The 9,939-nt window shown below is 46.5% G+C and overlaps 1 protein-coding gene across 1 annotated transcript; it reads right to left on the bottom strand.

The window, feature by feature from the left end:
* Positions 1-1,207: 1,207 nt before the first annotated feature.
* LOC139237877 (sphingosine 1-phosphate receptor 1-like) lies at positions 1,208-6,249 on the bottom strand. Its single transcript, XM_070867127.1, has 2 exons — positions 3,439-6,249; positions 1,208-2,186 (listed from the first exon to the last, which is right to left on the bottom strand). The coding sequence occupies exon 1, from the start codon at positions 5,958-5,960 to the stop codon at positions 4,845-4,847; it is 1,116 nt and encodes a 371-aa protein (XP_070723228.1). The 5' UTR covers positions 5,961-6,249; the 3' UTR covers positions 1,208-2,186; positions 3,439-4,844.
* Positions 6,250-9,939: the final 3,690 nt, after the last annotated feature.

Raw genomic sequence — 9,939 nt, 5'->3', positions numbered from 1 at the left:
GTTTTTCGCCCCAGAGTGGCGGCAATGGCAGCAGAGAGGTCTTCTGGGCGAGCGGTTAGGTTCCAGCGCCCCGCAACGATCCTCAGGTCCGGTTTAGCAGTGGGCCTGGAAGAGCTGCGCCAGTGTGCAATGTCCCTGGTTGTGACACCGGTGCCAGTTTTGACTTCAGTCTAACCCGTACGCCCCGAAGCGCGTCCCGCAGAGAACGCCTGGGAAGTCAGGCAGTCCAACGATGTCGCCTGCAGAAAGGTAATTAATCGACTCCTAAGGTAAGTGTGATTGTTTTTTCTTTTAATTTTTTTTTTGCGATTTATGTTGTGGGGGCCTGGGCAATGGTTTGGGAATGTTTTTATGGTTTTTTTTTTTCTCCCGAGGCATCTGTCGGAGTGCTCCTGGCCCGGCTCTTTAGCTTGGGATTTTCCCATGCTAGTGCCCAAGAGAGGTGTACAACGCCTCCCTTAGCGCTGTGCCCCCTGACTCATGACCCAGCTGCCCAATGTTACTTACTGAGGCCCTGGGCGCAAATTTTACCGCTCCGAAATCATCAAAGCCAAAAATCCAGTAGTTTGTTCACTTTTTAGTAAGTTCCTGTTATCAATGCAAAGTAAATAATATTTTGGTGTACATTTTCTCAGAGCATGTAGTTTTTTTTTCCAATTCTCCTTTTTGCAATTGTACATGAGCTAACTTTATCAAGGGCTCCTCACTCTGCAGCAGAGATCCTGGATGATTTTTCCCTTGTTTGCCTGGGGTGCTAAAGCCAGTTATAGCTTTACTACTGCTTCCTGTCAAAAATCAGCTAACTTAGCAGAGATGAAGGATTGCTCTGTGCTGTATATCTTAGTTAAACGTTGCATTGACCTGCTAAGTCACCAAGAGAGCTGTGCTCCCAATTTCCATGGAAGAGATTACCAAGATGTATTCTATAGTGGTGGACATGTCAGTTTATTAACCTGAGTCTCTGCTGTCTCATCTGCTGCCTCTCCTGTTTGCAAATTCCCTCCCTCTGTGTGTAGGAAATGGCTGACCTGCACTTGCACAGGGCGCTTCTGGGTGACATTCTGTGCCATACTACTCTCTGCAGTGATTTGCAACACCTATTACCTGCTATGTTAATGTACTGTATATAATAAACACACTATTGTTGTAGAGCAATAAAACTTTATTCAAAATTGCAGAGCAAAGCATTTAAATTAAACATTCTCATCTACAATTCACACAGCTGAAATACTGTTTATAGCTACACAATCAATTTAAATGGATCATTGTCTTGGGGGTTGGGGGAATATTGAATTGTTTAGAATCAGGTTTGGAATGACCTGATCCGTTCATTTCTCTCTGGGCAGTATCATATCCTGAGCCAAAGCAGACGTTATTGTCACATGGCTGATTTGCTTCAGGCATTCCCCGTGCCATTAATGATGGAGTGACACCTTGCACACAAAGTGGGATGCTGTGATATGAGGGGATCAATCCCACTCAGTGGCCTAGCTAGTCCCATGAGATGTGACTGGGGAGTTCAAGTATTGCCAGTCCTCAGAGGACCCAACATTATATAACACTTTATTCTGTCTTGCAGACTTACAATAGAAGCCGACTCTATGACATAGTGTCGCTGTGAGTATTGTGTCCTCTGCAGCATCCCCAGAGTCGGAAAATGAGTCAGATAATCACAGGCCACACAGAGTATTGGCCAAAAACACCTGTGCTCTGTATGATTCCACTCCACAGGAGAGACTCCTGCAATTGCTGGTCGATGCTGATCTAAGGGGGAGGGAATTGGGGGCTCCAATAGGCCACAGGGGAAATGTGGGCAGCCTGATTGCTAACCAGTGACCCCTGCTGAAAAGTGCATACGTGTGGATATCGGATGAGGACTGTAATGCCTTCCGTCATCAAATTGCCTGTCGACACTCATTGGGAAGAATGAAGGCTGGGATGAGATACTGGAGGACACCCAGCACCCATGGAACCAAACTATCAAAGAGCCGGCACCTTCAGCAGAAACAGTTAGATAAAAAGAAATATCAGGCACAAAAAAATCCACATCAGTATTACAGTAATGTAACAAGGCACCTCTGAGTATTTTCTTATTCATTGTACATCATTCCACTTCCTTCATGTCAGCTGCTGAAGCTCAGGCTTGTGACTGTATTTCTCTACCTCCAACAGGAACTTAATGCAATCTGACAAGAAATACAAATGATATCATCTGTCCTTGAGCCATACAATGCTGCTTGAATTAACCAGATGTAAAGAGAGAGAGAGAGAGAGAGAGACATTTGATGTCTTCTGATGTGTTTTGGATTGTCCAGAACAGACTGAAACTGAAGCTTTCTCAAGCCCATCTGGCCCAAGATGACAGGCAGGTAGAGTAACCCAGTGGGACGACATGGTGCAGTCCTGAATAGCCCTGGCCATTTCCTGCACTGCCCCATCCCCACTTCCATTTAAGGGAACCACCTTGTGATGAAAACAATCTTGGACCCTGAGCCACAGCCAGGATTCACTGTTAACCAGTGATTTTAATACATCATCATAGGCGATCCCTCGAAATGTGGATGACTTGCTTCCATTCCAAAAAAGGATACGTTCACAGGTATTCCAATGAAGGACCTAAAGTTCCAGATCATAGAAACATAGAAAATAGGTGCAGGAGTAGGCCATTCGACCCTTTGAGCCTGCACCATCATTCAATAAGATCATGGCTGATCATTCCCTCAGTACCCCTTTTTTGCTTTCTCTCCATACCCCTTGATCCCTTTAGCCGTAAGGGCCATATCTAACCCCCTCTTGAATATATCCAATGAACTGGCATCAACAACTCTCTGCGGTAGGGAATTCCACAGGTTAACAACTCTCTGAGTGAAGAAGTTTCTCCTCATCTCAGTCCTAAATGGCCTACCCCTTATCCTTAGACTGTCCTCTGGTTCTGGATCCCGAGCTACATCCTGAAGGGTGGAAGATGCCTGTGCGTGGATTTTTTTAACGTGTGGTGGCCCATTGCACACCAGCCACCTTGACAGAGCTAGGTCTTTATCCAGTGGCAAGGGTTAACAAGGACGACAGGAGACCAGCTCTGCTGCACGGACCTAGAGCGCACACATAACGTCATGTGGGCTGGCGTGTGCTGCCCCTGGGCCCACGTAGCCTTACCTTGACAGTCTTTTTCAAATCATGGAATTTTCTCTGCAATTCCTGCCAGGTTCTGCTAGTGTGGGACCGTGACAACACAAGGTCAGCAATGTGATTTTAATACAGCGAGGTGTGGTAAACTCTAGAAAGGACACAACCATTCACACTCGGAATCTGGCAATGTGCAGACACTTCCTACATACATAAGGAGGCACACTCAGATTTTACTTTCATGATTATGCAGATGCACGTGTTGAGCCTGTGAAACAGCCACCTTGTGGGCCTTTTACTGAAGAACATTACCTGGTTGCTGAGATCGCAGGATAGTCTGTGTACACAGGCAGCTGGTTGGGAGCAGCCGGAAAGCAGAGAGCAGAGAGCCGGCGCGGGTTGACGGGCACAATGGCCTCCTACTGATTCTATGATTTATGTCAATATAGCATTGCCAGCAGGATAATAGGATCAGACTGGGATTCGCTCTAAATCTCCTCAAATACATTCAATGCGTATTATTTCCTAGCTAGTACAATGCACCAGTGTGACTTTGCAGTTACCAGAAATGTTTGATACTTGCAGTTGCCTTAAATTTTAAGCGATTAAGGACCTGCTTCAGTTACAGTCTTCCCAGTAGCCCTACTTTGGAGTAATTCTGTATTGCTAAGTTTGAATATGCGTCCTCTGATCTTTCACGGGGTGATTCAACTTTAGTGCATTTACGGTTAGACTCCCGAACCAACGTCTTGTATGAGCAGAGCTGCCGCGTCCAACCAGATTGGAGCAAAGAATGTCGCGTTGGATCTCTGAAAGGCTGAGGTTTTCTGGCGCTGAGAGATACTCAGTATAAATGTACAGCATTTATGGTATTCGTTGAGCAACTTTATACCTTGCAACACACGACGGTGGAACCACAGAGAGCTTCCTTTTACATCTAAAATATCCACGCAGTTAGATGTTTGTGGCTAATTGACCTGATGTTTCCATTTCATGGACGCTCTGCCAAGTTGGGTTGTTACAGGTACAATCCCAGCCCGAGGTGCTGATGTTACTAAGCTTTTTTTAAATAAAAAGTCTGATTGATCTTTCGATGCTACATTTTACTTTTAAAAAGAAGAGAAAGAGGTGCCTCTCAGAGCGAGGAGAGAGAGAGAGAGAGTGTGTGGTGAGAAGGCTGTGATGACAAGGCCGCCCCTCAGTGTTGGGTAGGTGTTTGCAGGGGTGCACTCTCCTGATGGCAAACAAACAATGTCTTTACAGATGTTCTTCTGGCAGGGGTAGAGCTGGAACCACCCAGGCACCGTCCTCCACCAGGTTAACCATGTTAGTTAAGGGCGTTAACTCCACCCTTTTGATGCTACATCCATTACAAGTCCATAAAAAAAAACAAGCAAACTACGCAGATCCGATTTTGGAAATATTCTAGATCAACTCTTACAAATCCTTAACTGTGCTGGAGCCGCTCAAAGCTTTTCAATGGTAATCGGGAGGGTCAAGGTTCCTGGGCCCTGCCCTGGCTGCCCAAGGTTGCTGGTATTTTACTGTCCCAACATGACTACTCTCTTCATTGTGCACCAGAGCAGGTTGCCATTGCTGGGTTGACTTACTAGCCTCCGGTCCTTCCTAGAGCGCAAGGCAGGGAAGGTGAGCGCAGTTGCCCGGGTGGAGGCCACCCGTCTGAGGTCCGTGCCATGCTGGTCACTGCGTCGATCAAGTCAGGCAAGTGAGGTTCGCGTGGGGGATTGAGGTCCGTTGCCGGAGGACAGGGTGGTTTGGAGGGGCTCATGCCTGTGGGAGGACCTGTCCATCTGACTGGTGCTGCACTCGGAGATCAGGACCCCGCAGCATTTAGCCTGTTCGCCGTCTTTGGTCAGACACAGCAGGCGCAGGATGGCCCGGCGCATGTCCTTGCTGGTCAGAGTGTAAATGATGGGATTCAAAGCTGAATTAATCATGGCCAGTCCCAGGAAATAATCGGCCTTGTAAATAATCCAGCAGGCCCCCACGGCACAGGAAACGTCCAAAAGTAGCATCACGAAGAGCGGCAGCCAGCAGGCGATGAAGGTGCCCACCACGATGGTGACAGTTCTCAGCAATGACAGGTATTTCTGGCATTTCCTGGACACCATGCTTCTCCTCGTGCCCACCTCGGGGCTGTTGCACATCACTACCCGGTAAATCCGAATGTACAATATCACGATTGCAAGCAAGATTGAAATAAAAATCAGAATGCAAACCAGAATGTAGTTCTTGGAGTACAGTGGCAGCACGGTGGAGCATTCTGACAGGTTCCCAATACAGTTCCAGCCCAAGATCGGGAGGCTTCCGAGGAACACCGAGAAAGACCAGTCTGCGGCCACAAAGAGACGCGTCCGGCACTTCTTGTCCGCACTGTACAACTGCATCCTCACCATGGTGACATGCCTCTCCACCGCGATGGCCAGGAGGCTGAAGACCGAGGCAGTGAGTGTGATGAAAACGCCGCCCTCTCTCAAGAACCACAGCACTGGGGTCAACTTCAGGGTATTGGCACCGGACAGTAAGATATTGACCATGTAAGCGACTCCTGCCAGCAGGTCAGATAGAGTCAGGTTGGCCAGCAAGTAATACATGGGCTTGTGGAACTTGCTATTCTTCCAGATGGCTACGAGGATCAGCAAGTTCTCCAGTATTATAAAACCACAAACTATTAGAGACATGATAGCGTGAACCTTCAGGCCTGCCTTGTATCGGCCCGGAGTCAGCTTCCCCGTGTAATTATAGTGCAAGGCCACTGTCTCATTGTTGTAGTATTCCCAGAAGCTTGGGCTCAGTCTGACCCCCACATCCATTCTGTTCACTTATGTTCACTTCTGTCCTTTACCCTTCTCAGAACTGAAGAATGACTGGTCAGTCAGAAAATCGAGCTGGACAGCTGGTAGTTAATTACTGGGGTTTAAGTGAGTGAACGGATTATTGATCTTTGATCTGATGACTGTTCCTGGGTTGCTGCCGGTGGGCCAGTTTGTGCCACAGTTCAATACAGTGATGGAGCTGGAGAAATGGAGAGCAGCCCTCAGCGTGCCTTCGAAGAAGATCCTCAGTCACCCCGAGGATCTGGGATTGGGTGCACTATCCTGTATTGCGCCGCACTGCCGGGCGGATTCTGCAACTGACAGCAAAGGCTTCGGGAGGGTCCTCGAAAGTCACCAGGAGTCTCCCTGACCACACACTGCTCCCGAATCCCAGCACAACCAGGAGACAATCTTCAGCACAGCCCTAAGGCCAAGAGAAAGCAAACATTTAATACAGAAAACTCCCCAAATAACTATCATTAATACTCAACTCTATCAAATCGTTTTTTTTATGTCCCGAAAATGTTTTCCAATAAAAGTCCCCAATAGTTTCATTTTAAATATAGATTTCTGTGCGGGATATTCGCCTCCTGCGGTGAGACAGAGTGTACAACCTGGCGTAGGAGTTTGGGAAGTGACTAAATCCGAATATACAGTACGATTGAACATTGAACTAAAATCAGAGTGCAAACCAGAATGGCAGCACGGTGGAGCATTCTGTCAGGTTCTAAGCGAACTACAGCGCAATTTACAGACGCCTCTAATCGCACTGCAAAATAATTAATTGTGCAAAAATCGCATTCCGAAAATACTTACTGTGCGAGGTGGGAATAGCTGTTCTCCGCAGCGATGGCAGAAATCTCCGTCCGCACAAGCTGATTCTGAACCACACTGGAGACTGGCGGCTGTTAACAGTTGGCAGCGTTTAAAGGGACGGGGCCGAGCCGAACCAATGCTGTCGCGGCGGGCCAGTGGGAGGGTTTAGGAACTCTTACTGTCAGGGCTGGGAATAAAAACAGATTGCAGCTCAGTCAGCGTCTGACACCGGGTCCGAACTGGTATAGTAAGATGGGGCAGCCCATAGGTAGAACAGGCCGAAACAGACGGGAGGGGAGAACAGCACGCAAAGGCTGAGGGCAGATGTGCTAAGTAATGGTACAAAGAGAATTGATCAAATTCCAAATAGATTGTTTCAAAACTGGAAAAAGGACCGTAGACTACACGGACGTCCGTGAAAAGACTTTTAAAGGACAATAGTTAACAGCCCCAGAATGAAGTAGAGGAATGTGAATGTGGGTCACAGATACCGTCTGAAAGTTGCCAGTGGGCGTTCAATGTGGAGTGTAAAAGGAAGCTGAGATAGGTGGGGTAGATTTTCCGGTCCTGGTGCAGAACCAGCAAGACTGGATAGCTGCAAGCAAAGCAATCATCAGCTACAAAACAATCATCAACTACCCTTTGCATATAGCAGATCAGTTAATTAAGGTTTGACCTGCAAGCTCGCTGTGCAGAACTTATTGTGGGAGCAGGGTATCTGGCGTAGCAGCAGCTTTAAAAGGGGAACAGAATGTCCATAAGCAGCAGAGTAGTTTTCTGTGCACGTGATAGAAGGAAGAAGAATAATAAACAGGATGTCAGCAGAATGGACGTCGGCTTTAGGCTTTTTCTCACCTAATTCCTTCTCCCCCTCTAGGATAGTATCTATTGAAGTTGCAGTCCTTGAGGCGTTATTGGCACCACCTGCAACAGAGGAGGGTTACCCTTTTGGAATTGAGGGATACCTCCCTCATAATACAGCTGCCCACAGTGAATGGGAGGAGGAGCTGACTGAAAGGATGAATACTGTCTCCCCATGTCCAGAGGTTGTGGGAGTAAATGCTTAAGAAGTTTAAATCAAAAATAAAATACTGTGGATGGTGGAAATCTGAAATAAAAGCAGAAAATGCTAGAAACACTCCAGGCCAGGCAGCATCTGTGGTGACAGAAACAGAGTCCACAGATGCCACATGACCTGCTGAGTGTTTTCCAGCATTTTCTGTTTATATTTTTGCTTAAGAAGTTTGACAACCTCAGGAAGATTGCCAATGCAAAGTATATGGCCAAAGATACTGAGAATTCACTTTCCAAGTGCTGCATGTTCAATGACATATCATGCAAAGCACAGAGGCAACCTTACATCACTTTCACACATGCTCATACATGCCCGCATTGCTACATCATTGAACTTTGTAGGTGGCACTACAACTATTGTTGCACATAATTCTTAGACGTTGGTCCTACAGAGAAAGTAGTTAAAATCCTGACATTCACCTTTAACAGTACAAATTCTGACACTCATCTTTAACAGTACAAATCCTGTCACGCAGTCTTAATATTACAAATCATGACTCACAGGTTTAATATTACAAATCCTGATTATGGACCTTTAGGACTACGAACTCTGACAATGCAGAATGTGCCTTCCCAGTAGTGCCCATTTTAAATTGATGGAATTGAAAGAAGGAGGTCCCTTGCAGTCAGATTCAAGTGAATTTTTTAATGGGGAACAAAGAAATGGCAGGCCAATTGAACAAATACTTTGGTTCTGTCTTCACGAAGGAAGACACAAATAACTTTCCGGAAGTACTAGGGGACCCAGGGTCTAGTGAGAAGGAGGAACTGAAGGATATCCTTATTAGGCGGGAAATTATGTTAGGGAAATTCATGGGATTGAAGGCCGATAGTCTGCATCCCAGAGTACTTAAGGAAGTGGCCCTAGAAATAGTGGATACATTGGTGATCACTTTCCAACAGTCTATCGACTCTGGATCAGTTCCTATGGACTGGAGGGTAGCTAATGGAACACCACTTTTTAAAAAGGGAGAGCGAAAGCGGGTAATTATAGACCAGTTAGCCTGACATTAGTAGTGGGGAAAATATTGGAATCAATTATTAAGGATGAAATAGCAGCGCATTTGGAAAGCAGTGACAGGATCGGTCCAAGTCAGCATGGATTTATGAAAGGGAAATCATGCTTGACAAATCTTCTGGAATTTTTTGAGAATGTAACTAGTAGAGTGGACAAGGGAGTACCAGTGGATGTGGTGTATTTGGACTTTCAAAAGGCTTTTGACAAGGTCCCACACAAGCGATTGGTGTGCAAAGTCAAAGCACATGTTATTGGGGGTAATATACTGACGCGGATAGAGAACTGGTTGGCAGACAGGAAGTAGAGAGTCGGGATAAACGGATCCTTTTCAGAATGGCAGGCAGTGACTAGTGGAGTGCCGCAGGGCTCAGTGCTAGGACCCCAGCTCTTTACAATATACATCAATAATTTAGATGAAGGAATTGAGTGTAATATCTCCAAGTTTGCAGATGACACTAAACTGGGTGGCGGTGTGAGCTGTGAGGGGGACGCTAAGAGGCTGCAGGGTGACTTGGACAGGTTAGGTAAGTGGGCAAATGCATGGCAGATGCAGTATAATGTGTATAAATGTGAGGTTATACACTTTGGTGGCAAAAACGCGAAGACAGAATATTATCTGAATGGCGGCAGATTAGGAAAAGGGGAGGTGCAACGAGACCTGGGTGTCATGGTTCATGAGTCATTGAAAGTTGGCATACAGGTACAGCAGATGGTGAAGAAGGCAAATGGTATATTGGCCTTCATAGCTAGGGGATTTGAATATAGGAGCAGGGAGGTCTTACTGCAGTTGTACAGGGCCTTGGTGAGGCCTCACCTGGAATATTGTGTTCAGTTTTGGTCTCCTAATCTGAGGAAGGACATTCTTGCTATTGAGGGAGTTCACCAGACTGATTCCCGGGAAGGCTGGACTGACCTGTGAGGAGAGACTGGATCAACTGGGTCTTTATACATTGAAATTGTTAGATCTCTTAATTTCCAATGAAATACGAACTCCGATGGTAGTTTTAACTTTTTAATCTCGGCAGAGAGCAACAAACTTCTTGGCTTCAAGCCAGGTCTTCTTACTGA

Source organism: Pristiophorus japonicus, chromosome 24, assembly GCF_044704955.1.
Source record: "Pristiophorus japonicus isolate sPriJap1 chromosome 24, sPriJap1.hap1, whole genome shotgun sequence".
In the NCBI taxonomy this organism is placed as follows: Eukaryota; Metazoa; Chordata; class Chondrichthyes; family Pristiophoridae; genus Pristiophorus; species Pristiophorus japonicus.
The sequence above is the reverse complement of the archived record's forward strand: the minus strand, read 5'-3'. Positions and strand labels throughout refer to the sequence as shown.

Coding starts and splice junctions, on each gene's coding strand:
- LOC139237877 (XM_070867127.1), bottom strand. CDS start 5,960: ATGGATGTGGGGGTCAGACTGAGCCCAAGCTTCTGGGAATACTACAAC.